Source organism: Trichosurus vulpecula, chromosome 5, assembly GCF_011100635.1.
Source record: "Trichosurus vulpecula isolate mTriVul1 chromosome 5, mTriVul1.pri, whole genome shotgun sequence".
NCBI lineage: Eukaryota > Metazoa > Chordata > Mammalia > Diprotodontia > Phalangeridae > Trichosurus > Trichosurus vulpecula.
The window spans coordinates 286,189,029-286,215,623 of NC_050577.1; the positions used below are offsets into that span (position 1 = coordinate 286,189,029).

The 26,595-nt window shown below is 38.9% G+C and overlaps 1 protein-coding gene across 1 annotated transcript in view; it reads left to right on the plus strand.

The window, feature by feature from the left end:
• The window catches only part of LOC118851487 (PARP1 binding protein), an 86,641-nt gene that overhangs the window by 29,787 nt on the left and 30,259 nt on the right, over positions 1 to 26,595 (plus strand). The window contains exons 3-6 of the mRNA XM_036760951.1: positions 1,992 to 2,222; positions 9,186 to 9,293; positions 16,089 to 16,259; positions 19,122 to 19,276. Coding sequence (XP_036616846.1) covers positions 1,992 to 2,222; positions 9,186 to 9,293; positions 16,089 to 16,259; positions 19,122 to 19,276 — 665 coding nt within the window. The remainder of the gene's footprint in view (positions 1 to 1,991; positions 2,223 to 9,185; positions 9,294 to 16,088; positions 16,260 to 19,121; positions 19,277 to 26,595) is intronic.

A 26,595-nucleotide genomic window follows, 5' to 3' on the forward strand; every position in this document is an offset into this window, starting at 1 on the left:
ATCAAGGGAATCAATGACAAAAATGTGAGGGTAGGTAGCCTACCAGTGCCAGTTCTAAAACAATCTGGTACTGGTTAAGAAATAGAGTGGTGGATTGGTGGAATAGACTGGGTATACAATGGTGTTTGATAAACCCAAAGATCCAATGCTTTTAAGGTAAGAACTTAACATTTGACAGAAATTTCTGGGAAAACTGGGAAGCAGTTTGGCAGAAACTAGGCATAGACTCTCCCACCATGTTCCAGAGAAGGTCAAAATGGATAAATGATTCAGACATAAAGGGTGATATCATAAGTAGATTGGGGCAGCATGGAAAAATGTCAGATCTAGAGATAAGGGAAAAGTTTATGACCAACCAAGAGATAGAGAAGATCACAGGATGTAAAATGGATAATTTTTATTACATAAAATTAAAAGGCTTTTGCACAAATAGAATTGATACAGCCAAAATTAGAAGGAAAACAGAAAACTGGGGGGAAAATTTATGGCAAGTTTCTTTGATAAAGGATTCATTTCCCAAATATGTAAGGAATTAAGCCAAATTTGTAAAAATAAGAGTCATTCCCCAGTTGATAAATGGTCAAAGGATATGAACAGGCAGTTTTTATAAGAAGAAATAGAAACTATCAATAGTCATATGAAAAAAATGCTCCATATCACTACTGATTAGAGAAATGCAAATTAAAGTAACCCTGAGATACCACCTCACACCTGTCAGGTTCACTGACCTGACGGAAGAGGAAAATGAGAAATGTTGTAGAACATGTGGAAAAATTTGGGACACTAACACACTGTTGGTAGAGTTGTGAACTAGACCAACCATTCTGGAGAACAACTTGGAATTGTTGTACCCACAGGGCTATATAAAACTGCATAACCTTTGACCTAGCAATACCACCACTAGGTCTGTATCCCAATGAAATCAAAGAAAAAGGCATTGGACCTATTTGTACACAAATATTTATAGCAGTTCTTTTTGTGGTGGCAAAGAATTGGAAACTAAGGGTGTGCCCATCAGTTGGGGAATGGCTGAACAAGTTGTGGTATATGAATGTGATGGAATATTGTGCTATGAGAAACAATGAGCCAAATGGTTTCAGAAAAACCTGAGAAGATCTAAATGAACTCATGAAGTGAGCAGAACTAGAAGAACATTGTACACAGTAACAGTGATATTATAAGGATGATCGACTGTGACTTAGTTACTTTGATCAAGACAGTGATCCAAGACAATTCCAAAGGACCCATGATGAAAAATGCTATCCACCTGCAGAGAGAGAAAGGATGAATTCTTAAGGCAGATTGAAGCATGCTTTTTAAAACTTTCTTTATTTTTGTTTTATTTTGTTTGTGTTTTCTTTTACTACATGGCTAACATGGAAATATGTTTTGCATGACCTTACATATATAATCTACCAAATTGCTTGCCTTCTCAAGGAAGGGGGAGGGGCAGGAGGGAGGGAAGGAATTTGGCACTCTAAATTTTAAAAAATGATTGTTCATTTTTTTACATGTAGTTGAAATTAAATAAATAAATGGTTAAAATATGTAGATGAAAGAATCTCAAAGTTGCTTTTAAAAAAATAACACAATAATAATAAAATAACAGAATATAGTACCTCCCTAGTCAACAGTATTGAGATACTGGGAAAATATGCAAATAAGCTTTTGCCCTTTGATTAAAAAGCGGAATTTCAAGGAAGCCCAGGACTTTTATTCATCTCTGAATCTGCTGTAATGACTCTGACAAACTTGATTTGAATTAGCCCCTTATAGAAGAGTGGCTAAATATTTTTCCTTGATATATATCTTCTGATATTTGGTTAATTACCCAAATTGGCTCTCCTTTTTTTCTGGGTAGAAGGGGAATAATGGGATAGCTCCAACACCAGTGGCCAACATAGGGTCAATTGTAGCAAAATTTTAAATTGTCTTGAAATTAGCAATTTAAAATTCTCATTTTGATGCATTCAATTTTCATTTTTCATCAGCATGCTGGAGAATTCACTGTCCTTCTTAGTGATGTATTGGTGGCTTGGAAACACTTACTACATGAGAAACTAGACTTGCCATTTGAAGATATGGAAGTGGTTGAGCATTATAAAGACATTAGAAAGACCTATGATGCTTTTTTGAAGAACAGCAACATTCTTGATCTGATTGATGTGTACCAGAAATGTCAAACATTGACTTCTATTTGTGAAAATAAAGTTATGTCTCCTGTAAGTATTTTTAAAATGTTATTTTACTTCATTAAGCTTAAACTATTTTAGTTTTTAACAAAATGTGAGCTTTTATAAACTTTTAAAAATAATTCTTTTACTTTGGAGAAATATGTTGAAAGTAGTAATCATCTGAAAGCTGTTCTTTAAGGATGCAATTTAGTGATGTTTTAGCATAGTGGAAAGAGCAGGAGCTCTAGAATCAGAGAACCTGGCTTTGGAACCCCTCTTGGGTGCCCATTATCTATGTAATCTTGGGCTTAATATCTCTGAGCTTCAGTTTCCTCATCTATAAAAAATTAAGTTGGACTTGGTTGCCTATGGAGTTTCTTCTGGCTCTAGAGCTCTGATCTAGACCAAATTCTTTATCAGAGAAGATTTACTTGTAGGAATTTTCCTTTTTCTATTTTCGTTGTACCTGTGATGTTACAATTGTATTGCTAGAGTTCTCACTTCCCACAAAATATCTCAAGAGCTATTTTTGTTTGCCTGTTTAATTGTACAGTTTGTTGTTGTTGTTTGTCCTTCATTCTCAAAGAGGGCTATAACATCAGAAAGGTGATGTCGTGACCTGCAAGTGAATTGGATTTAAGTGAGGGAAGGCTGTGAAATCACCAGCCTTACTCCTCCAGAGCCATCTGGGGCCAGTGATAAGATATAGATCAGGATGACTGGAGATGGCCATGGATGCAGTGGGGACCTTGACCTTTCTAAGTGAAGGTCATTCTTGGGTGTCAGTTTGTCTGAGGCAATGCCCATTCAGTGATTAAGGCTAGGTAAAAATGAAGCAAAGAATGCACCTGGGATGGGAAAACTCTCAGGGTTTCTGGCCAAAACAAGCAATTGCTATTTACACTCACTCTGAGCCATCAGAACTCAAACAATCACCCTGTGACCCACCGTTCCTTCCTTCCTTCCTTCCTTCTTCCCTCCTCTCCCTCCTTTTTCTCCTCCCACATTGGGGAATCATATTTACCTGTGGGTGCTCTGCCCAAAGGAATATAAATCTTAATCACTGAAACCTAACATGCTATCTTAGGGTTTGCAGGCTAATTTCTTTTTTATAGACCATGCCTTAAACCCAAATCACCCTGGCTCTCATTGATTAACCAACAGTGTAGGTCCCAGCCCAAGCCTCACTGGGTCAACTTTATAGATAATTAAATGATGAATACATGCATGCATTCACTTTGTCAGCAAACTTTTTGATTATTTAATGATTATGGCACCATTATAGTCAGTTTGGGCTAGTGTTTATTCAGTGAAGAAATTGCTAAATAACACATATTCTACATATAAATTAGGCCTAATTCTACATTTTTGGCACAGGATTATATAGGCATATTTTATGTATTTTAAGTTATTTGTGTTCAAAGTTTAGTGGAGTAAAAATCTCATTTTTTCCCCCAGTTTGATTATATTGCTATTAGGGCAAGGGATTTTTGAAGGAAATTAATTTTTTTTAAAACTCTGGTCTGCTTCTATACTCCCCTTTACAAAGCTTGTCAGTGGTGCTCCCTGTTACCTCTACTTAATATAGAGATTCCTCAGCATGGCAATTAAAGCTCTTGGCATTCTTGCTCCTAATTCTCTTTCCAGTCTATTTTCATATTTATTTCATACACTCCTCCTGTAATCAGATGGGCTTGCTGTCTCTTTCTTTATGTGACATTTTGTATGTTGTAAAAGAACCTTATTTTAGTTGACAAATTAATCCTAGTAATAGCTAGCATTTGCATAGTGCTTTAAGGTTTCCAAAGTGTTTTACAAATGTTATCTCATTTTATCCTTACAGCAATCCTAGGAGGCAGATGCTATTATTAACCCCATTTTACAGATAAAGAAACTGAGGCAGATTTTGGTTAAATGACCTACCCAGGGTCGCCCAGCTAGTAAAGGTCTGAGACTAGATTTGAACTCAGGTCTTCCTGACTTTAAGCCCAGTACTCTTATCTCCTGTACCAGAGGAGAAGAAATAAAATGTTCCATGGAATGGAGACTATGCTGTCTGAAGATCAGTTGAATCAAAAGGGGTTGCCTGGGCTAGAGAAGGGAAGACCATGAGCTCCTTGAGGGCAGGGACTGTCTTTTTAGCTTTTTTTTGTATCCCTAGCACTTTCCACAGTGTGTGGCACATAGTTGGTGATTAATAAATGTAATTTGACTAAGGAGACTTGAGAGGGAGACCCAGAGAGGGTAGGAATGGGAAGGCAGGGCATGATAGCTACCTTCAGTATTTGAAAAGCTGTTCTGTGGAAAAGATTGACCCTAGAGGACAAAAGTAGGTGTAATGGGTAGAAATGATAGAGACGTGGGCTTAGTGTGAGGGAACCAAAGTGGAAAGGTCTGTGTCTCAAGTCAAAAGCCTCCCTCTCCAGACCATTAAGTGCCTATATTGAGTTGAAATACTGTATTGGGAGGTCCAACTGTGAAGGAGGATGGGGGATTATGAGAGGAAAGAGCGAGTCTCTTCCAAACACCTCATTTTGCAGAGGAGGAAGCAAACTCAGGACTTCTCTAAGGTGACAGGTGCTAACAGACAGAGCTCAGGGCTCCTCTTGACTGCAGCTCTGAGACTTTTCCACTGAAACTTGCTCTGGGTGCTGCAGACTCGTCTGACTGACTGCCAAGTGCTGATTTTGGCCATCGGTTGTACAAAGTAGAAAACGGTTGAGTGGCCAATCTTTACACTTGCTTCTAGAGCATAATTTTTTTAAAAAAATACATATATATCTCTATCTAGCTATATCTACATCTAGCTTTTTCTAGTTTCTAGTTTCTGTGTCTAGCCTGTTCTCAATCCAGCTCCCTCTCCCTGGTTCCCTAAGATATCTGTCCTTGGTCTGTTTTGCTTTGATCTCTAGTTCTGACTGGACCCTTTTTGAGGAAGTAACAGATCTCTTCCGGTTATTAGTGTCTATCCTTAGCCCTTGCCTGTTTTTCTGTAGCTGAGTAGCAGCTTTCTCCTGGGCCTCAGTTTCTATCTAGTTAATTCTTTTTTTTTTTAAGGGGGGAAGGCAAGGCAATTGGAGTTAAGTAACTTACCCAAGGTCATACAGCTGGCAAGTGTGTCAAGTGTCTGAGGCCAGATTTGAACTCAGGTCCTCCTGACTCCAGGACCCATGCTCTACTCTTTGTGCCACCTACCTGCCCCTATCGGGTTAATTCTTTATCCTCCCTGTCTACCCCCACCTATCCACATTGTCCTCATTTTAATTAGATTGTTATATAAAGTATTTATGAAGCACTTATTATATGCCAGGCACTGTGTTAGATGCTAAAACCAAGTAAACAAAGAAGGAAATAAGACCGTGCCTATTTTCCAGGAATTTATGCATGGCCTTACCCCCCTGAGGCCTTGTTCTCTTTGAGAGTGAAGGACAAACAACAGCACCACTAGCAACACCATATAAAGGGGAGCTGGAAAAGGAATGAGGAGGGGACACCCGTAGGGGTGCGTAGGGGTACGGCTGCTGGGTAGAGGCAGGGCAGGCCAAGAATTAGCCAGAAAGAAAGTGAGCAACACAGTGGGAACTTCTCATGACATCACAGCTCCAGGCAGGAATTCACCAGTCACTGAGTCAGCCTGATAGAAGAGTCATCCATAGTAAGGCAAGACAGCTGGTGTTTAGGTGGAGCCAGAAGAGAACCCTTACTAATTAGCTAAGCTTGTTAGCAAACATAAGATCACTTAATACAACTCTCACAGATAGATTGTACCTGAAATGGAAACAATTTGCCACACCATTGGCATTGGCAACAGCCCCAAATGATCTTTACATAAGGCAGTACAGGAAAAATCAACTCAAGGGCTGATGCTTGCTTTTTAAGGGTGAGTATGTCTTATAGGACATCAGTGTGCAGAGCAAATGTTCTAGTTCTGATGAGATGACAATTCAAAAAAGACATTTTTTTATCCTTTCTTATCTTTGTGGCTTTCGGTTGAAGCCCAATAATAATTGAAAGCAAACTGACTAGACTACAGCAACATATCACAAAGATTATACACTAGGACTGGGCTGGGTTTATGCCATGCATACAGGGCTGGTTCATTATTAGGAAAACTACAAACATAGCTTATAATAACAAAAACAAAAAATCATATACTTATGTTAAGAATTGCAGAAAAAGCTTTTGAGAAGACATAATACCCATTTCTTTAAAAAAATACTAGAAAGCATAAGACTAAATAGAGTTTTCTTTAATATAATAAGTGGTATCTATTTAAAACCAAGAATAAGCATTATCTGTAAGGAAGATAACTAGAAGCTCTTCCAATAAGATGAGGGGTAAAGCAAGGATGTCTGTTATCAGCATTCCTATTCAGTGTAGTGCTAGAAATGTTGGCTATAGCAATAAGACAAGAAAAGAATCAAGGAAACAAGTATAGGTAAGGAAGAGACAAAATTGTCACTTTTTTGCAGGTGATAGGATAGTATGCTTTGAGCACCCTAGAAAGTCACCTATATAACTAAATGAAACAAGTAACAATTTCAGCAGGATTGTAAGATATAAAATAAATCATACAAATCATCCATATTTCATGTATACTACTAACAAAATCCAGTATAAAGAGATAAAAAGAGAAATTCCATTTGAAATAACTACAGAAAGTATAAAACACTTGAGAATCTACCTACTAAGACACCCACAGCAACTATATGACCACATTTATAAAGCTTTTCACATAAATAAAGACAGCTCATGGGTAGGCCAAGTCAATATACTAAATATGATAATACTACCCAAATTAATTTACTAATTCAGTGCCACATCAAATTACCAAATAATTCATAGAATTAGGAAAAATAATAAAAACTTTCTGGAGGAACAAAAAGACTATCAAAGGAATTAAGGGTGGCCTAGCAGTATCAGATTTTAGATTATATTTCAAAGCCATTATCATCACATGATTTGGTATTAGGTAAGAAATACAGAGGTTAATCGGTAGAACAGATTAGGTATACAATATATAGAAGCAAATAAGCAAGTGTTAGATCAACACAAAGATCCCAACTATTGGGGCCAGAACTCACTATTTCAAAAAAACCCGAAAAACTTTGGGGAAAGCTGGAAAGCAGTCTGGAAGAAATGTCTCACCATATTCTAAGATACATTCAAAATGGGTACATGATTTATACACGAAGGGTGAAATCATAAATTGTTAAGGGAAGAGTTCATGACTAAAAAAGAGATCTACATGTTCATAAGAGACAAAATGGATAATTTGATTATTTGAGATTAAAAAAGTTTTTTTTTTTCACAAACAAAACCAATGTTGCTAAAATTAGAAGAGAAGCAGGAAATTAGGGGAAAAATTCTTTGTAGCAAGTTTCTCTGATAAAAGCCTCATTTCTAAGATATATAGAGAACTGGTTAAAATTTATAAGAATAAGAGCCATTCTCCAGTTGATAAATGGTCAAAGGATATGAATAGGCAGTTTTCAGAGGAAGAAATACAAATTATGTCAATAGTAATTTTGAAAAATGATATAATTTGCTAATTATTAGAAAAATACAAATTAAAACAACTTTGAGGTATCACTTCACAACTATCATGTTGGCTAAGATAACAGAAAATGAAAATGACAAATGCTGGAGGGGCTATCAGAAAACAGGTACATTAATGCTATGTTGGTGGAACTATCCACAGGTCAAGCCATTTTGGAAAGCAATTTGGAACTGTGCCCCCAAAGCTATTAAATCTCAATGAGACCAAAGAAAAAGGAAAAGAACTCCTATGTGTAAAAATATTTATAGCAGCTCTTTTTGTGGTGGCAAAGAATTGAAAATTGAGGGGATGCCAATCAGTTGGGGAGTGACTGAACAAGTTGTGATATATGAATGTGATGGAGTAGTATTGTGCTGTATGAAAGGATGAAAGGGAAGCTTTCAGAGAAACCTGGAAAGACATATATGACCTGATGTAAAGTGTAGTGAGCAGAACCAGATCATCAATTTAGACAATAAAAACAATATTGTAAAGGCAAACAATTTTGAAAAGACTTAGGAATGCCGATCAACACAATGACCCATCACAACTCCAGAGAACTCGTGACGAAACCAGTCTCCACATGGAGAGATCATAGCCTCAGAATGTAGACTGAGGCATATGTTTTTCTTTTGATTTTGGACAGTGGTTAACACAAGAATATATCTTGCTTGAATATATATGTTTGTAATGGGTTTTGTTTTCCTTGCTTTCTCAATGGGAATGGGGGGTGGTGGGTGGGAGAGAATTTGGTGCCAAAAATAAAATTGAACTTCGAAGAAAATTTAAAAAAAATAACAAATTGATTTGCATTATGTTAGTTCACTTTTATTCTGGGATTACTCATGAGAAGTGAGTTTACTTTTCTCTCTTGAATGCCTCTAACCTAAGAAACAATTCTGCTCTATGTAGTTCTTTGTATCCCTAGGGAAGAATTAGAAAAAGCTAAGAGGTTGGAACAGAAATAACAAGCCAGACAACTTTCCAGCTGCTCTTGGGTTAAATCTTTATAGCGTGACTGTTCCTTTATCTGAAGCAACATGGCTTCTAGGAACATTAACTGTAATTCTATTTAAATAGGTATAAAACACATTCCAAAATGAAAATTTCTTTACAGTTTTTAGTTATCTTTACAATTACTTTTTTCTGTATTCACCTAAGCTATATATAATTGACTATCATCTTTTAGGTGTTTCAACTAATTAGGCCACAGGTTATCATTTATATGAGGAACGGAAATATGTTAAAGTACTGTGTATCCTTGGTCTTGTCACTGAATTATTCTAAGCCTCAGGCTTCCTCTTCTGTAACACTAGAGAGGTAAAATAAATTGTTGAGAATGCTATGGTTCTATGAAGGAGAAATACTGTGGCAAACTCCTGATAGATCATTGTCCTTACAAAGATACTTATTAGAACTTTTCAATCCCTTGTATTGTAATATATTCATTATTTCTCATATTTTTATTGCAGGTACAACTATTAGATTTCATATCTGGCAGATTATGCACATCCTATGAAAATATAAATCTTTCTGGATCAGAATCTCCAACCAGTAAATGTAACTTGGATAATAAAAAGGTACTGGGAAAGTGGAATTAATAGGGTATGTTCCCTGAAACACCTCTATATAAGTAAGAGAGCTGGATTTAGAGTCAGGCAGACCTGAGTTCAGATCCTGCCTGTCTCACTTAATAGCAGTGTGACCTTGAGCAAGACACTCACCCTCCCTAAGACTCAGTTTCCTCATCTGTAAAATGAGAGTGTTGGGTCTGAAGATGTCTAAGATCCCTTCCAGCTCTATGTCTCAGATCCAATAATCCCCGAATTTTAATGTAATCTCCTCAAAGACAGATAGTGCTTCACTTTTATTTTTGTATCTCTAGTGTCTGCATGTAGTTCAAAAGGTGTTCTTTTTGCTTAATAATTACTGGTCGATTGATTATGTTGTATCGAATCTTTATTAAAACACAGCTCACACATGTGCGAATGTATGTATGGTGAGTGGGTGAAGGTTGCGGTGGTGGCAAGACTCGAATGGGTTTTAAAAATTCATTTGAATGAAGCAATGGCCAACATCTTGATTTATTTGACAGTGTTAACAAATTGGTGGTTAAGAGAATGGCCAGGATTCTCATATACCAAATGAATGGTGAGAAAGAAGGGTCTGAGGTGAGGTGGCTGGAGGGTGCTCTTATTGGCAGGAAAGCATCAAGACTCCAAGGTGCAGTCACTTAGTTGAAGCACCCAAATAGTTTCCCTTTACAAGTACTACCTCCTAGAACCTTCTTACAAAGACTTTTTTTTCCTAAAAATTTTATTTTTTTATTTTGATCTTAACAAATGCCAAACAAAATGAGTATTTCCATATACAAAGTAGAACAGAAAAAGGCGTAAGGCTGAGTTAGACTTTCCATAGGCTAAACCTATGTGACCATGGACAGATTAAAAACTGATTAGTCTTTTTTGTTGAAGGTGGTTTTAATGTAAGACGAATGATGAGATGAAGAGATCAGAGCTCCAGTAATATGGCTTACCACATACCTGGATACTTATGACAATCTATGAGCTTATTGATGTCAATATTCCCTTCAGTGATGATGGCACCCTGTCCAGACCTTATCCCGTGTAACTGTTGTCTTCCCATAAATCCTCCCCAGGGCATCTATCCAAACTGCTGGGAGCCTTCCTTTAGCTTTCTAGACATTGTGGATCCCTGGGCTTCTCACTACATTACCAATTCATACTCTCTTCTAGGCAACCATCTCAGACATCCCACCATCACTTGTGTGTAATTTTTCACTGACAAATGTTGCAGCTTACACCTACCCACTATGTGTTGCATTGTTTTTGTTTTCTGGATGATCTGCTTTGATGCTTTAGAGAAGCTGATTGTTCAATGACCAACAACCACAAAACATCACCAAAGAATATTAACATTAAAGAGATTGGCCTTTATTCCCGATAGAAGCTTTCGTTCATTGAAACCAAAGGCAATCTAGCCCACTTTCTCCTGTTCAATTTTGGTTCCAGCTCATTGTCCATGCAATGTCTATTAAAGATGTTTATGCTGATAGACCGACTTGATGGACTGACTATGTGTATCATAGGCTGGGCAACTGTCAGTCTTCATTTCTTTTTTTTTTTTTTAAATAATGAGTCAACCTATGTAACAAATAGATGAGCTGTAGAAAATGGAGTGAAATACTTTTTTTTGCCCCAGTTTAGTTCACTCTTTTCCCCCATTAGGTCCAGCAAAAGTAAGTAATTAAAGGTCTCACGAAGGGTCTAGATCTCCTTTGGAGGTTCATAAAATTGCAAGAAGTATTCTACTCACTTTTTTCCAGGAATATTGATATTAATACTTTTTTTTAGTATTAATCCATTTTTTATACATTTTAGTTGCTTATGTTATTTCTAAGATGATATGATTTACTAATTAGTTAGTCATTATTTTGGATCTGTATTATGTTTTTACCAGAAGATAGAATAGCATACATTCTGTTTACTAGTAAATATGCTTTTCTCATATTTTTTATAAAGGGAAAATCTATAAAACATACACTTTCATGTCTGAAAATATTCTTAGAAAGTGTTAGAAGCATACTAAATGTCTGAGGTGGCCTTCTGGTTAGCCTTGACAATAGACACCAAAGATATTTACTATTTCCAGGTTGGTATTTCTAGATGGAGTGGCTCTTTTTTCTTGGTCGTGTGTGTGTGTGTGTGTGTGTGTGTGTGTGTGTGTGTGCACACGCACGTACATGTGCATGTGTAACATATGCTTTAATTACACTCTCTTTAGTTAGTCTAAATTGGTGCTATGGAAATTCTGAAGCAACAAATACAAATTCATAAAGATTCACAATCTCTGTTTCCCCCCATAGTTTTGCTAGCTCTGTTTTCTCCCTTCTGTACTATGCACAAATTGGCACAAAGACTGGTTTTCTTCAATAAGAAATAAGTGGGGAGTAAAGGAATGAAGAAAGAAAAAAACTTGAATAAGATTGTTCAATATCAAGTTCTGCAAATACTTTTTGAGACCTATGGAATCAGTCCATTTCACAAAAACAAATAGTGGTATTTTTGTTTTGGGTATCTTCAGAAGAGCTCCAATCTTGTGGATTTTTCCAAGATATGCCATTTCTTCTGGACTAAAGAACTCTCCTTCTGTGGAATGTTTTTTGAGAGTACCTCTTCTAAGCCACTTGAGAATACTACAGTGAGGGCACCATAACTGCCATGTTATCTGACCATAATGAGAGGGAGAGAACTCCAACTGTAGACAGAAGTCAAAATGACTCTAACTGTAAAGAATCCAAGATATTTTTCCTTCAAGTTTGCCCAGGCCCACAAGTCAAGAGAGAACGTGCCAACCCTAGCAAGCAAGTTGTAAATGTGAGAACTAAAGCCTAGTCTTATATCCAGCAGAGAACTGGCAAATTTGTAATGATTCATCCTTTTATAGGGGTGGGGGTGGGGGGTGGGGTGGGGTATTAGGATGGATAGCAAAATAGGAACTAGATTGTATTAGATATAGAAAAAATAGAGAATAAAGTTACTGATAACCAAGAACTTTCAGTTGCCTTTCTGACTTTAATTTTTTGTCAGATCGAATACTTCTTTTAGATGTCAGAGGGATGCAAATAGTATTCAAATGTTTAATAGATAAGAGCTACATAGAGAGAGTTTAAAAGTTTATTTCATATTTAGCCTACTGCATCATAATTTGCAAGTGTCACCTATTATTTAGAAATTCTTTTAAGATCAGAGTGTAAAAATATATCTATACTTTGCTTCCTATAATATCTCCAAACCAAGATTGGCATCTCCAAGTAGCTTACTCCTTAGGTAATATGGACTATCCAACCTTCCAATTTCTAAATATGTTTGTAGAGTTGTATAATTTTTGGAAAACCATTAAGGTGCTTACTGGGGGTGGGGAGGAGGGAAGAAGCATTTATTTAATAACAACTGTGTGCTAACCACTGTGCTAAGTGCCTTATAAATATTACCTTATTTGATTAGTGGACTAATAAGACCACAAATGTTGAAGAGCTTTTTTAGAATATGCAAAAAAAATTAAATTTGAGAAACAAGACCAAAAAAAGAGATTAAAATACTCTAGAATCAAAACCAAATGTTAGAAAAATTATAACCAATTTATAACCAGAATTATAATCTGTAATTATAACCAATCCACCATTGAAGAAGTATTTATTAAGTGTCTTCTATGTGTCTGACACTGTGCTGGGTATGGGAATACAGAGATATAAATGAACCAGAGCCTGTCCTCAAGGAGCTTACATTCTGTGAGGTGGGGGGGACACATGAGATATTTATGCATATAAATGCATAAGAGAAGTAATTTAGGAGGGAAACACTAACATTTGGAGAGATCAAGTAAGGCCTCATGTGGGAAGTTTATTGTGTAGGGGAATGACATGGTCAGATCAGTAGCTCAGGAAAATCATTTTGGCATTTATATGGAAAGTGGATTGGGGAAAGGAGGGGTTTGAGACTTTAGATAAAGGGGAGACTAATTAGGAGGCTATTGTAATAATCTAGGCAAGAGGAGATAGGGGTCTAAATGAAGGAGGATGGCTTTACAAGTGGAGAAGAGGGGATAGATGTGTGAAATGTTGTGTTGGTAGAATTGACAAGGTTTCTTATCTGACTAACCCCTGATGGGGCTAGTGAGTATGTTGTTGTTCATCCTTCATTCTTGAAGAGGACCAGTGACATCAGGAGAGTGATGCCTTGACTTGCAAATGGACTAGATTTGAGGCAGAGTTGTGCAAAGTCATCAGCCTCACTCTCTCCTCCAGAGTCATCAGAGTCCAATGGCAAGACATAGGTCAAGATGACTGGCAATGGCCCCAGATGCAGTAGGAGACCTTGGCCTTTTTAAGCTAAGATCTTTTCCAGATCTCAGTTTGTCTGAGGCAACACCCATTCAGTACTTAAAGGCTAGGTAAGAATTGAGGCAAAAGATGGCCTAGTTTGCCTTCATGAAAGAAGGCTAGTGAGTATGTAGAGCTGAAGATAGTACCAAGGTTACAAAATGATTAAAAAGATAGTGATGCCCTCACCAGTAATTAGACAGTTCAAAAGTAGGGAAGTAATGAATTCTACTTCGGAGATGTTGAATTGAAGATACCTATACAACATTTAGTGGGAAATGTCTAATAGTTCATCAAGAGAGAGACCAGGGCTGTTTATATCTATCTGAGAATCATCTGTGTAGTGATGATAATTGAACCTATAGTAGCTTATGAGACCACCGAGTGAGAGAGAGAGAGAGAGGGAGTGGGGAGAAGAGAGACCAGGACAGAGCCTCAGGGGGCACCCACAGTTAGGGATATGATATGGATGATGATTCAGCAAATGAGACTGAGAAAGAGCAGTCAGGTGGAAGAGAAGCAGAGAGCACATGAAGGGGTGATGCAAAAACCTAGAGAGGAGAGAGTGTAGGAAGAGAAGACAGGACAATCAGTAGTGTCAGGCGTTATAGAGAAGATAAGAGGGATGAGGATCAAGAACATCAGGAACATTGAAAGCATCAAAACAAACATGAAGATGTTCATTCAAATATTTATTGAGCCCCTTTACGTGCAATACACTGTGTGAAAGATTAAAAGAAACATACATCTTAATGGAACCTTCTCTTAGCCCAATTGTGCATCTGGCTTTTGGCTGACGGGAAGTATAGAAAGAAGTACAGACCTTGGGCAGTTGTTGGAAGTCAGGAGTAAAGCCATAGGGGAATGAGCAGCTCAGTAGTGAATGGCCAACCTACCTGGGAATCCTTCCCTTCATAGAAGATTGTCCAGGGACACCAACTAATGGGCACTCATGAATGAAGATTCCTTGGGGACATCCACTTCACTTATCTAAGTTCAGCTACTTTTCACTGAAAAGCATCAGTTTTTACCAAGTGGGGGATGTGCTAGAAAATAGGGCATTCCCCATGACCCCCCCCCCCATCCCTCTTGTTCTTGTTCTTGGTTTGCCAGTATGAATTTCAGGTTTTCTGGGTCTCATTTTTCACCATGGTGCCTTTTCCTCCCCTGGCTACCAGTGTGGGATATGTTCTGAGGTTCAGATACACCAGTTGTGAAGCCTTGCCCACAGTGGTGATATTTTCTATGTTTTCAGGATCAACCCTAGAATTTTAGAACTCATTGAGTCTTTAAAAATCTTCCTGCACACAAAAAGTCTTCAAGTTGGTTTTTAAAGGATGTTTGGGAAATCAACAGATGAAATAGGAAAGGGAATAAATGTCAGGCATGAGGAACACTATGGACAAATGCTTGGAGGTGTGACTATAGCATGTGTTCGGGGATTTCTTGTATGGAGGAGATTAACTTGAAGCAGGTTAAACATAGGTGATGGTAGATTGTGGGGGCCTTAAAATGTCTTGTAGAAGTTTGAAATACTGAGAAATCCAATGGCAGGATATGAAAATGATAGTTTGGAAGGCAGACAATGAGGTGAGGTGGGAAAAATCTCCTGGGAGATTCCTAGGATTGTATAGAAGCTTTTGATGGGATTTGGGGGCATAGAAATAGAGAGAAGATAGGTGGGAGAGACCAGCTCTTAAGCAAGTGTCCCTGCCCTTAAGAACTTTATGTTCTAATAATAGAAGATGATAACCACCACCACAACAATGGCTATCACTTTTGTAGCACTATGTAGACCTTTAAGGTATACGAAGTGCTTTGCATTTAATCCTCACATTTGATGCTCAGCACAACCTTAGGAAGTAAATGCTATTATTATCTCCCTCACAGACCTGGAAAACCAGCCAAACCTAGGTGTTAAGTGACTTGCCCCTCACAGCTAATAAGTCTCTGAGGCAGGATTTATACTCAGGTTTTCCTGATTCCAAATCTTCTCTACCCATTGGAAACTATAGTTGGAAAGGGGGGGAAGGGGGAGATTATTTGTCTAGGGGCATGACTTGGGGTTATCTGGGAAGAAAGATTGGCCCAAGACCAGACAAAATAAGATGAAAGCTCTGAATTCTTCAAGGTAGAATGAGAAAGGAGGGTATTCCAGGAATGGAATGGACAGCCTGTACAAAGGAGATGGAGGTAGAATGATGGTGGGGAACTGGCATTTAAATGAGAGGTAGTTGCCACTATGAGAATGTATAGGATTTGCCCAAAGAGAAAATATACATAGAGAAAAGAAAAGGTGATTTGAGAACAGATTGGGTGTTTAGGAAAGGAAATACTTGTAATAGAGAAGAGAAAGTATTATTTAGAAGCTTCATTGCTAATACTTCCCAAATAGCTCTTTGGGGTTTCTATTTTCTTCAGTTTATATGAGATTGTAACCCTCCACATAATCATCTGATGTTTTATTGAACAGGTACAGTCAATAGCAAGAAAAATTATCTGTTCGTATTTAAGCCTGTTGGTGAATTCAAGGAATGACTTAGCCTTGGCTCACATCATTAACATTCCTGACAGAGGACTTGGAAGAGAAGCCTTCACAGATCTCAAACATGCTGCTCGAGAAAAGCAAATGTCTGTCTTCCTGGTATGGAAACCTGAATTTTCAAAGTACCTCAGTTATTTTGTCAAATTAGGCTTAACACTTTCCTATAATGTTGTTATAAAGAGGTTGTTTTATTTTGAAGTACTTTATAGTTAGATTTCTTGAGAATCAGAAGAAATCTCATCTATATCACTAATTTAGATTCTAATAATTTTCTTTGCATCTATGTATATGGGCTCCCTCACACAATTCTTTGACTGTTTTCCAAAGGAAATTTCTCAAGACTTTTTCTTTGCTTTCTTTATATAGAAGTTCTTATTTGAGTGACTTTCAGCAAAAGTACTTCCCTGGGTCTCAGTTTTGTCATTTGTAAAATGAAAGAGTTATACTAAATGGCCTCTGAGGACCCTTTGAACTCAAGATCTCTTATTTGCAGCCAAAAGAATTTCTCCTTGCTCATAGGCATGAATATATGATCATAGTTTCATGGAATTTTAGAATTAGAAAGAACTTTATTCTCACCTCAGTGAAAATAGGAAATAGCTCCTGCCCTCAAGGAGCTTACATTCTGAAGACCAGAGCTGAAGGCCTTTCTTTTGAGGTTAGGGAACCATTATGTTTTTAGGGCTTCTTGAGACCCAAAGACACCGACACTCCGGGTCCTGCTCGAATGAATTCAACTCAAGCCTTCTCACAGCTGTGTGGGGTACAAGACCCTTACCAATATAATATAAAAATTCATAAAATAAAGAGGAGTCTTAAGGAAGAAAAGGAAGTATCTATTCAATTCTCGAGAGAAAGGGGCATCACCTCCACTAGGATGGAAGGAGGTGAATTACAAAAGGCAAGACACAATATTTTTCCTAATGAGAAAAAACTCATGCCCACCACTATCCCTCCTTTCTAGTGGCTGGGAGGCGAGCTTGCAATCTAGGTGTGAAAAACTAGACAAAGAATCAGGAAATCAGGCACAGCCAATCGCAACTAACTGCTGATGTGGCAGTAATATGGCTAAGGTAGAGGAGAGGAATGAGGGAAGGGTGGGGGGGGGGCCTTCCTGGAGCAGGGAACAGACAACTGTATGTAGTTCATTATATCCTTATGTTGTACCAGAAGCAAGCGAGACACACCACAGAGTATAAGTTTTAAGTGGAGGATTTATTAGCCGGCGGCCATCGGGGTATGGCACCACAAATCAATGGCAAATGTGTTGGGGTGATGGCTTGGCTTATATAGGATATGGGAGTACAGAGTGGGGGAGGAAACAGGAACAAAGGTCCTGGCTGATCAAGAGATTCAGTCAGGTTATCGTACTAGTGGGATAATCTCATTTACATTCCTTGGTGGAGTCACGGAGCCCCAGGGATATCTGCTAGACAGGGTCTGCCAGGTTATCCTTCAGTGGGATGGTCCTAGCTATTGAGATTCCTTGGTGGAGTCATGGAGTCCCTGGGGGTTTGCTAAATGCCAAAGATATCTGAGTCCATTCTTTCTGGGGGTGCTTGTCAGTAGCTAGGGGTTTCTCAGGGGTTCCTAATTTTCCTTGTATTACACTTATTTGGTAAAAACTTTGTGCTAGCACCAAGGGAGAGAGAAGGGAGGGCATGTATTGCCCCAAGCCCTGAATTCCTAGAAGTTAGGTAACCACATCCCTACAAGGTTAAATCCCAAGTCTATTCTATTCCTCCAAACTCCACTTATTTCAAGAATAAGAGAAGAAAATAATCCCTATATTCTCCCTCTGTGAAGTCTCCACAAGAGTTATCTCCCACTCACAGCCAAAGAGAAAAGCAAAGTTTATTACAGATTCACCATATTGGATTGTCTTAAGAAATCTCACCATTTGTGCTGCTCGTTTTCACAACTGGGCTAGATTGAATCTGAGCACCTTCATGGAGTCAAGATGAAACTCATAGACAGAAAGATTGTGGGAGGGATATAGGGTGGTCCTGGGGTAGGAAGAGGGGTTTAGGGAAGGTCTTGAGGAGGAGTCTAAGGAGGAGCTTGATGGGACTGGGGTGAGGTCAGACTCCAGCAACCAAGAAAATGGGACTAAGGGTGGGAAGTAGCTGAAGGCTACAAAGTAGGGCTAGGCTAGTTTAAGGGTAACAGATTTGGGCATAGATACTTTGACAAGATTAAGGGTGGAAACTAGCCAGACAATGGAGGGCTAGGCTAGGTTAAGAGTAACCTAGATATTTGTCCCTATCCATGACAAAGGCTTATGGCCTTATCTAGTGGGAAGATTCAAGGAGAGTTCAAGGGGGCTCCCACAGTCTAAACCCCATCATTTCCACTATCCTCTCCTAGAAGACAGCAAAAAGCCCAAGAGGTATCCAATACTCCTACCCACTCTGGTCTGACTTGACAAGGAGATATAACCTTCCAGTGTCTTATTCACAAGATTCCTTGGCTGAGAGGCAAAGATCCTGACCTAAATAAATCAAACCCAGTGAGATGTCTAGACCCCTCAAACTCTAGACAAGATTACCCCCGCTCAGAGAGGGGCATTTGGGAAAGGTTGGAGTGAGCAATGAAAATGTGGCATTTATTTACTGGTAAGCCTCCTAATTTAGCAGAACCCTCCCTTCCAAGACAGATCCCAGCCTTTGCCTCTGATCTGCTACTGGGGCCTGGCTCAGCATCCTCTTGCCTCTATTAACTTCATCCTGGCTCTTTGAACCATCTTTTTGTTATCAAATGTTGGTTTTCATCTCTACTCTGTTTTAGTTTGGTATTGCAGATAAAAAATCTTTGGACCAAGATATTTATATCATATCTTAATGTCTACCTTTTGGTTACAATTGCAACTTTTCTTATTACTTAATTACTAAATATTGCTAAATATTTTCTAAATTGCTAAATATTGCTAAAAATTGCTAAATAACTTCTTTTAACTTCCAGGTTGCCACTTCATTCATTAGGATGATAGAACTTGGAGGGAAAGGATATGCCCCTTCACCATCTGACCCTCTCAGGACACATGGAAAGGGGTTGAATAATTTTATTATTTTCATGGACAAACTGGAAGAAATTCTGGGAGAAATACCAAATCCAAGGTAATAGCTCATGTGATATTCATAGTAGTCAGTTTAAATTTTAATTTATTAACTTATAGATGGACTTATAAAAAGTATTAAAATTATGAAGTCAAGATGAACCAGTGAATAGTGAATAGGCAGATGTTCAGTCTTGTCTGACTCTTTGTGACCCCATTTGGGGTTTTCTTGGCAAAAATATTGGAGTGGTTTACCATTTCCTTCTCTAGCTCATTTGACAGATGGGAAAACTGAAGTAAAGAGGGTTAAGTGACTTGCCCAGGGTCACACAGCTACTAAGTGTCTGAAGCCAGATTTGAATTCATAAAGATGAGACTTCTTGACTCCAGGCCCAGCACCTATCCACTGCACCACCTACTGCCCCCAAATAAGCAAATATTAGGCTTTTATGTAATTGACAAAACTGTAACCATGTGATTTTTGAGTTTTCAAAAGTTTTTGTCTAGCTTTGATTTCAAGAATTTTGCTAATGGTAAAGAGACTACTTTAATTAGCTCTCTCAAATAAGCATGTTTGCCACAAGTCTTTGGAAGAATTTCTAGAGTTATAGAATTGTAGGTATGTAAAAAACCCCATACAAAGTAAGGTAGAAGACTTTGGTAAAGTAGAAAGAGCCCAAGACTTTGGTGTCATTGTAGACCTGGGTTCAAGTCCTGTCTCCTCCATTGGCCAGCTAGGTGAGCTGGGATGATTCAGCTCTACAAACTTTATGTGTATATTTTGTGTCAGGTACTGTGACAACTTGGGGAAAGTAACATGGATAAGTAATACAAAGTCTCAAGACTGAAGATTCAAAGTAACAAAAAGATTTGGGGAAAGTATAGACCAAAGGGCTCAGTATTGACGTTGTGCAAAATTCCAAAATGACAATTCTTTCTTTGCCAAGGAGAGTGATCCTTGGACTGAAAAGGACTAAACAAATTTAGCTTATGAGGAATGGATCCCAAGGGTGTAAGGAGATAATAAAGTCCACCCAACTGCCCTTATGAGTTCACAGTCATTGGCTGTAGAGCTCAGTTCCCTCCATGGGCTGAGAGTTGTGATTGTTCAACCTTTCGTTAATGATCTGAATTGCGTCACTGGAGGGAAGCTCCACACCAGTGGCTCCCCACACCAAATGATGGATTTGCATCATCTCTATCATGCCCGCTCTCTCGCTTTCTTCAATCTCTCCCTGTTTGCTGCCTGCTTCCCTACCGCCTACCATTGTGCGCATCTTCAGAAAATACACCTCATCCACCCGTCTCTGCTGTCATCCTATAGCTCTCCTGCCTGTTGTGGCTAAAATCTTGAGAAGGCTGTCTACATTAGATGAGTCCACTTCCCCTCCTCTCATTGTCTTCTTGTCTCTCTACACTGTCTGGTTTTTGACCTCATCATTCTACTGAAGGGGCTGTCCCTAAAGTTACCAGTGATCCCCTAATTGCCCAATCCAGGGGCGTTTTCTCGATCTTCGTCCTTCTTGACCTCTCTGTGGCCCCTGACACTGTCAGTCTACCTCTTCTCCTTGATATTCTCTTCTTTCTAGGTTTTTGGGACACTACTCCCTCCTGGTTCTTCTCAATTCAAAAATGTTTATTGACTTGAATTGAGGAGAACCAGGGCACTGAGCAGTTAAGTGACTCACTAGTAAATATATACATATATACATACATAAAATAAATAAATAAATACATAGAGATAGATAGATATATGTATATCTACATATATATGTATTAATATGTGGGGCTAGACTTGAACCCAGGACTTCCTGTCCTTTTGGTCCCCTCTCAACCCACTAGACCTCACTGCCTCTGGGTATAATCAATAGTGTTTCTTATAGAATATGGTTTCAGGAGAGACATGGTTACCACCTGGTTACCTCCAGATTATTGCAGACCAGTTCTGTTTCACCTCAGATATGAAGCTTTGGCTTTCTTTCACTTGGGCAGCTCAGAAAACTTGGGCTCAAAAAAATAAACCTCAGAAATACAGGATAAGGAAGTGTGGCTACACACTTTCCTGTGAAAAAGATCTGGAGGGCTTAGTGGATTGTAAACTCAATATAAGAGAACATTGTGACTTGGCCAGAAAAGCCCAAGGGATCTTAGGCTACCCAAAGAGAGGTCTGAGATCCAGGGGAAGGGCCCTGGGCCCTGATCAGAATGCATCTGCAGGTCTGAGTGCCTTGTTTTGGGAAGAAAAAGAATAAAATAGAATAAATCCAAAAGAGGATAACCATAGTGATGAACAGATTTGAGACCGTTGTGTTTGAGCATGGGTTAAAGTATAGAATATTTAATCTAGAAAGGTTATATGATATTAAATATTTAAATATTTACAGGGGCCATTATAACCACTTTCAAGCATTTGAAAGGTTGTCCTGTAGAAATAGTCTAAAATTGTTGTTAGCCTCACAAGGCAGAACTAGGAGTGGTTAGTGGAAGATACAGAAAGGGAGATTTTACCTCAATGTAGGGGAAAAAAAAACCTCACCAGTTATCCCAAAGTGGAGCCAGCTCTTTTGTAGGGAGCATCTTCCCTATCATTAGAAGTTTTGAAGTAAAGGATGCACATTCACCCGTCGAGGTTGATGGAGAGGGGATTCTTCTGGGCATGTCCTCTGAGAACCCCTCCAATAAAGATCCTAGAGAAACCCATGAAAAATCCTGTCAGGGCTATTGATGCAGGTGGATCCATTTGCCAATGGATACTAATACTTTTTGAGGCATTGTGGGATTGTCAAAAGAAAAATGGGCTGGTTGTTAGGAAACCACGGTTCTAATCTTCACTACCTTTTTGAAGCTGGTCAATCCTTTCTCTTCTCCCTGGGTAGATAGCCTTCTCATCTCCTCCTCTAGGCTACATTTGGAAAGGCTTGAGGGGGAGTTTTGGACCCTGATACATTCATACCTAAGAAGTCATTTTGAATGTTACCCTACATATAAGATTACTACTTGCATATAAGGTTTTGCTTTTTTTAATGCCTTAGTAATATTTACAACTGTTTATTTCATTTGACAGTTTTGGGAAAACATTTTTTCTCAGAATTATTTATAGTATCTAAATGCTTCGATATACTAGAATTTGATCTCAGCATTTTGAGGGGAAAAATAAGAAAAAAATGTATTTTGGTGTCTGGCTTTCACGGAGAGTCATAGAACATGTACAAATATGGTTATTTCTCTCTCAATTAACTGTGGTCACACACCTGGGGCCTCCTCTTATTACCAAGCCTGGATGTGTGATTTTGTTACAGAATATCAGATTAATAGATATTTAGTTATTTACATAGATTATGAAATATGCTAATACAGCTAAAATATATATATATATATGTATATATGTATTTTAAAGTGCTTATTTTTCTAGAAATAAATATTTTTTATTTCCTCTCTTTTATGATTCAGAAGTTCATGGGACCAGAAAGAGACAAGCTCTAACTTTCTTTTTTTCATTTATTCCCCACTGTTGTGAGTCACCAATGTGATGTGATAGTCAGGAAGCTAGTGTGCTGTTGGGTGGCATTCAGAGGGGTGGACCTCCTAAGCCTCAGAAGGGGCTGATGGTTTTGCTGTTCTCTGCCCTGCTCAGGCCACATCTAGAACATGGGCTCAATTAGCGCACTGCCATTAGGAAGGCCCTTGATGGGCTGGCAGCCAGGATGGTGAAGGACCTTGAGTCCACATCGTAAGAGGACTGATTTTGGAAGGTGGAGGGATGCATAGCTTGCAGAAGAGGAGACAGTAGGAAATGAGAGTGGTCTTCAGGTATTTAAAGGGGTGTCATGGGGAAGAAGGAGCAGACATGTTCCACTTGGCTGCAGAGGGCTGAACCAGGCAGGAGCAAAGGGTTGAAGCTGCAGAGGAAAGTTTAGGCTTGATGCCAGAAAGAACTAAATAACACAGCTGTGCCACAGGGGTTTGCAAGGTAGCAGCATCCTCCTCATTGGAGGTCTTGAGCAGAAGCTGGCTGACTACCCACTGACTGTGTTGTGCAGGGATTCTTTGGCCAGTAGAGATTAGACTAGAGGATCACCTCAGTATCTTCTAATCAAAAAATTCTGTGATTGTTTGACTCTTCCAACAACAAAACTCTTAAATTTGAATTTTTTTAATTCCTTTTTGTCATACCTAGTCTTTTGGAGTAATCAGAACAAATACATTACTGGTTTCGATGTCTGCCCTTGTCTTGAGGACAACAGAAGATAGAAACAAGTCCTGCAGGCCAAAAGTCAACAAGGGAAAGCTCACAAACCAAGAAGAAGGCGGATCCTTTCTTTATAATTTAAGAAGCTCTTGTCTGTGGGTCATTCCCTGGTATTCCGGATCATGTTCTTAGGCATTATTTTGGGGAGAAAAGGTCTGAATGATGGCACATGAGCACCTGATCTTAACTGCTGTATTCAACAAAAAACATTTCCCCACAACTTTTTCTTTCTTTTGCTTTTTTTTTTTGCAGAGGTAGGGGTGTGGGTGTTGGTGGAATGGAAGGAACAGCAGCATTAGAAAACCCCTCAAAAGAACTGGGAATGAGGAAGGAAACAGCAAAACATTCTTCCTGAATTTTTGTTTTTATTTTTCCATAGGCCTTAACAGCTGTAATTGGGCCGCATCTTCACATTTTTCCAGTAGGTGCCACCATCTGACATATGCTGTATTTTCACCAGAAAATTCCTTCAGTCAGAGGCTTCAGATTATCTAAAATGATTGATTTTCTCTATTGTTTGCAAGGTTTTAAATTCTCTATTTCAGGTTTACTTTAAAGCAAGTGACAGTTCTCCTATCTATCTCTAGACTGTGTGTGTATATTGATGGGTTTACATACATGTATGCATATATACAGATATGTCACAATTCAGTCTAATAACTTAAAGCATTATTACAAAGGCTTTTTTTAAAGTATGATTTAAAATTCATCATTCACAATTTTTCCTTATAAAGTGCAATCTTTTCCTAAAAGGAAAAATAAAATTCTCTCTCTCTCTCTCCTTTCCTGCCTTCTCCCTCTATCTTTATGTGTGTATATATACATATATATATATATGTATGTATATATACACACACATGCATATACATACCTACACATTCAACATTTACACACACACACACATATAAAATATAAGGGCAGGCAGGTGGTAAGTGGATAGAGTGCTAGACCTGAAGTCAAGAAGACTTATCTTCATCAGTTCAGATCTGGCTTCAGACACTTATTTAGCTGTGTGACCCTGGGCAAGTCCCTTCATCCTGTTTGCCTCAGTTTCTTTATCTGTAAAATGAGCTGGAGAAGGAAATGACAAACCACTTCAGTATCTTTGCCAAGAAATCCCCAAATGAGATTATGAGGAATCAGACGTGACTGAAACGACTAAATGACACAAATATATACAATATAGCATTTACATATGTGTGTGTGTATGTATGTATATATATATATATGTACACATATATATGTGTGTGTGTGTGTGTGTGTGTGTGTATGTATATATATAATTGGTTATATAGCAACAGTAAGTGATAACCAATGGACAGCCCACACGCTCTGTTGGTCTGGGTGTAGGAAGGCTCCCAGCATGTGCTGTGGACCCCTTGTGGAGGAGTTTGAATGGGACATGGAGGAGAGCCAGACCAGAATGAGAAGGTTTGACACTGGCCACATCCCAGGTCTGTGGCCTAGCAGACCGAGCAGTGGGCATGGAGTCACAGGACCTGGATTCACATCCTGGCTCTGTTGTTTACTACCTCTGTGACTTCAGGCAGGTCCTTTTCCTCCCTGGGCCTCAGGTCCTCATCTGTCAGATGAAGGGGCTGGACTCCATTGCTTCTGAGATCTGTTCCAGCTCTATGATCCATTAAAGTGTTGAGGTATACATTGAAAAATCATGCTGATTATGAGAACTCAGGTTTTATTGAAACCAGATTTTGGGAGAGGATGGAGGGGGGATTGTGGCTTATATTCGCACCTATACACATTTCCTTACAGAGTAAAAGAAATAGCTGTCTAATCCTTGAAGAAGTCAGGGGAAAAATAGTCACTTTATCTCTTCAGAATGGGTGAAATTAGTCGTGTTTCCTCTCCCCCCACCCAACTCCTCTTCTTTTGAGCAGCTCCTTATTCTGGTCTTTAGTATTTGTATTCTGACGTGATCTCAAGAACTGGGCTGTGATTTCAGGCTTTCTTCAGTCTAGCCCCATACCTCTGAGATGGAAGTATAGGTAAGCCACCAGGAGCCAATCCAGTGTGATGTAGATGACAGAACCTGAGGAGTCACGGGTCTTAGCTCTCGTCCAGCTCTGGGAAGGCCCTGTCTTGCTGGGCTTCAGTTTCTTCATGTGTAAAACATGTGGTATCTAGGTGGCCTGGTGGTTAGAGTATTGGGCCTGGAGTCAGGAAGATTTGAGTTCAAATCTGACCTCAGACACTTATCAGGTAGGACCCTGGGCAAGTCATTAAACCTCTATCTGTTAACAATAATAACACCTGCTTCCCAAGGTTGTAGTGAGGATCAAAAGAAATAACATTTGGATAGTGCTAAGCTAGTGCCTGGAACATAGTAGGTGCTTAATAAAAGCATGTTCCCTTTCCCTCCTCCTAAAATGACTTTGGGGACCTTATAAGTTCTAAAATAATCCCTGTTGGCATCTATCCAGGCTGGCCAGCATGAAACTTCTAAAATACTTTGTCCACTTTCACATACTCTTCTCCCCAAGTCTTACATCAGGTCAGGATAACATAGCTGTAAAATTCTCCATGCATCATTCTATTCCAGGGGTGGGGAACCTGCAGCCTCGAGGCCACATGTGGCCTTCTAGGTCCTTGGGTACAGCCTTTTGGCTGAGTCTGAGTTTTACAGAACAAATCCTTTTATTAAGGGGATTTGTTCTGTGTAGTTTGGATTCAGTCAAAGAGCCACACTTGAGGACCTAGAAGGCCATATGTGGCCTCAAGGCTGCAGGTACCCCTGTATCTAGTCTGTGGGGCCAAGGTTTGAAATGAAAATTGTCTGAGATGTTTTCTAGGGGATTCATGAATTGAATGGGGAGGGATTTAGACCGGATGACCTCTCAGGTCACTTTCAACTCTAGGATTCTACAGTTCAGTGACATCCAAATGGATGTTTGCCTGAACACATACTGCCTGAGCCAACAAAGATGGGTCCCAGCTCTCCTTCTTGTGGCTCTGTGCCAGAGGTCATAATGGGGTCAAGAGCCACTGTCTTACAGTTTGTCCCCAGTACAGTGGAGTTAAAGAGTTGTATTAGTCATAAAATTTAGCTTGTTTCCTGTAGAGGAAATGAGAGAAAGGGAAAAGTCCCCAAAGCTGACTGCCATAATGTAATT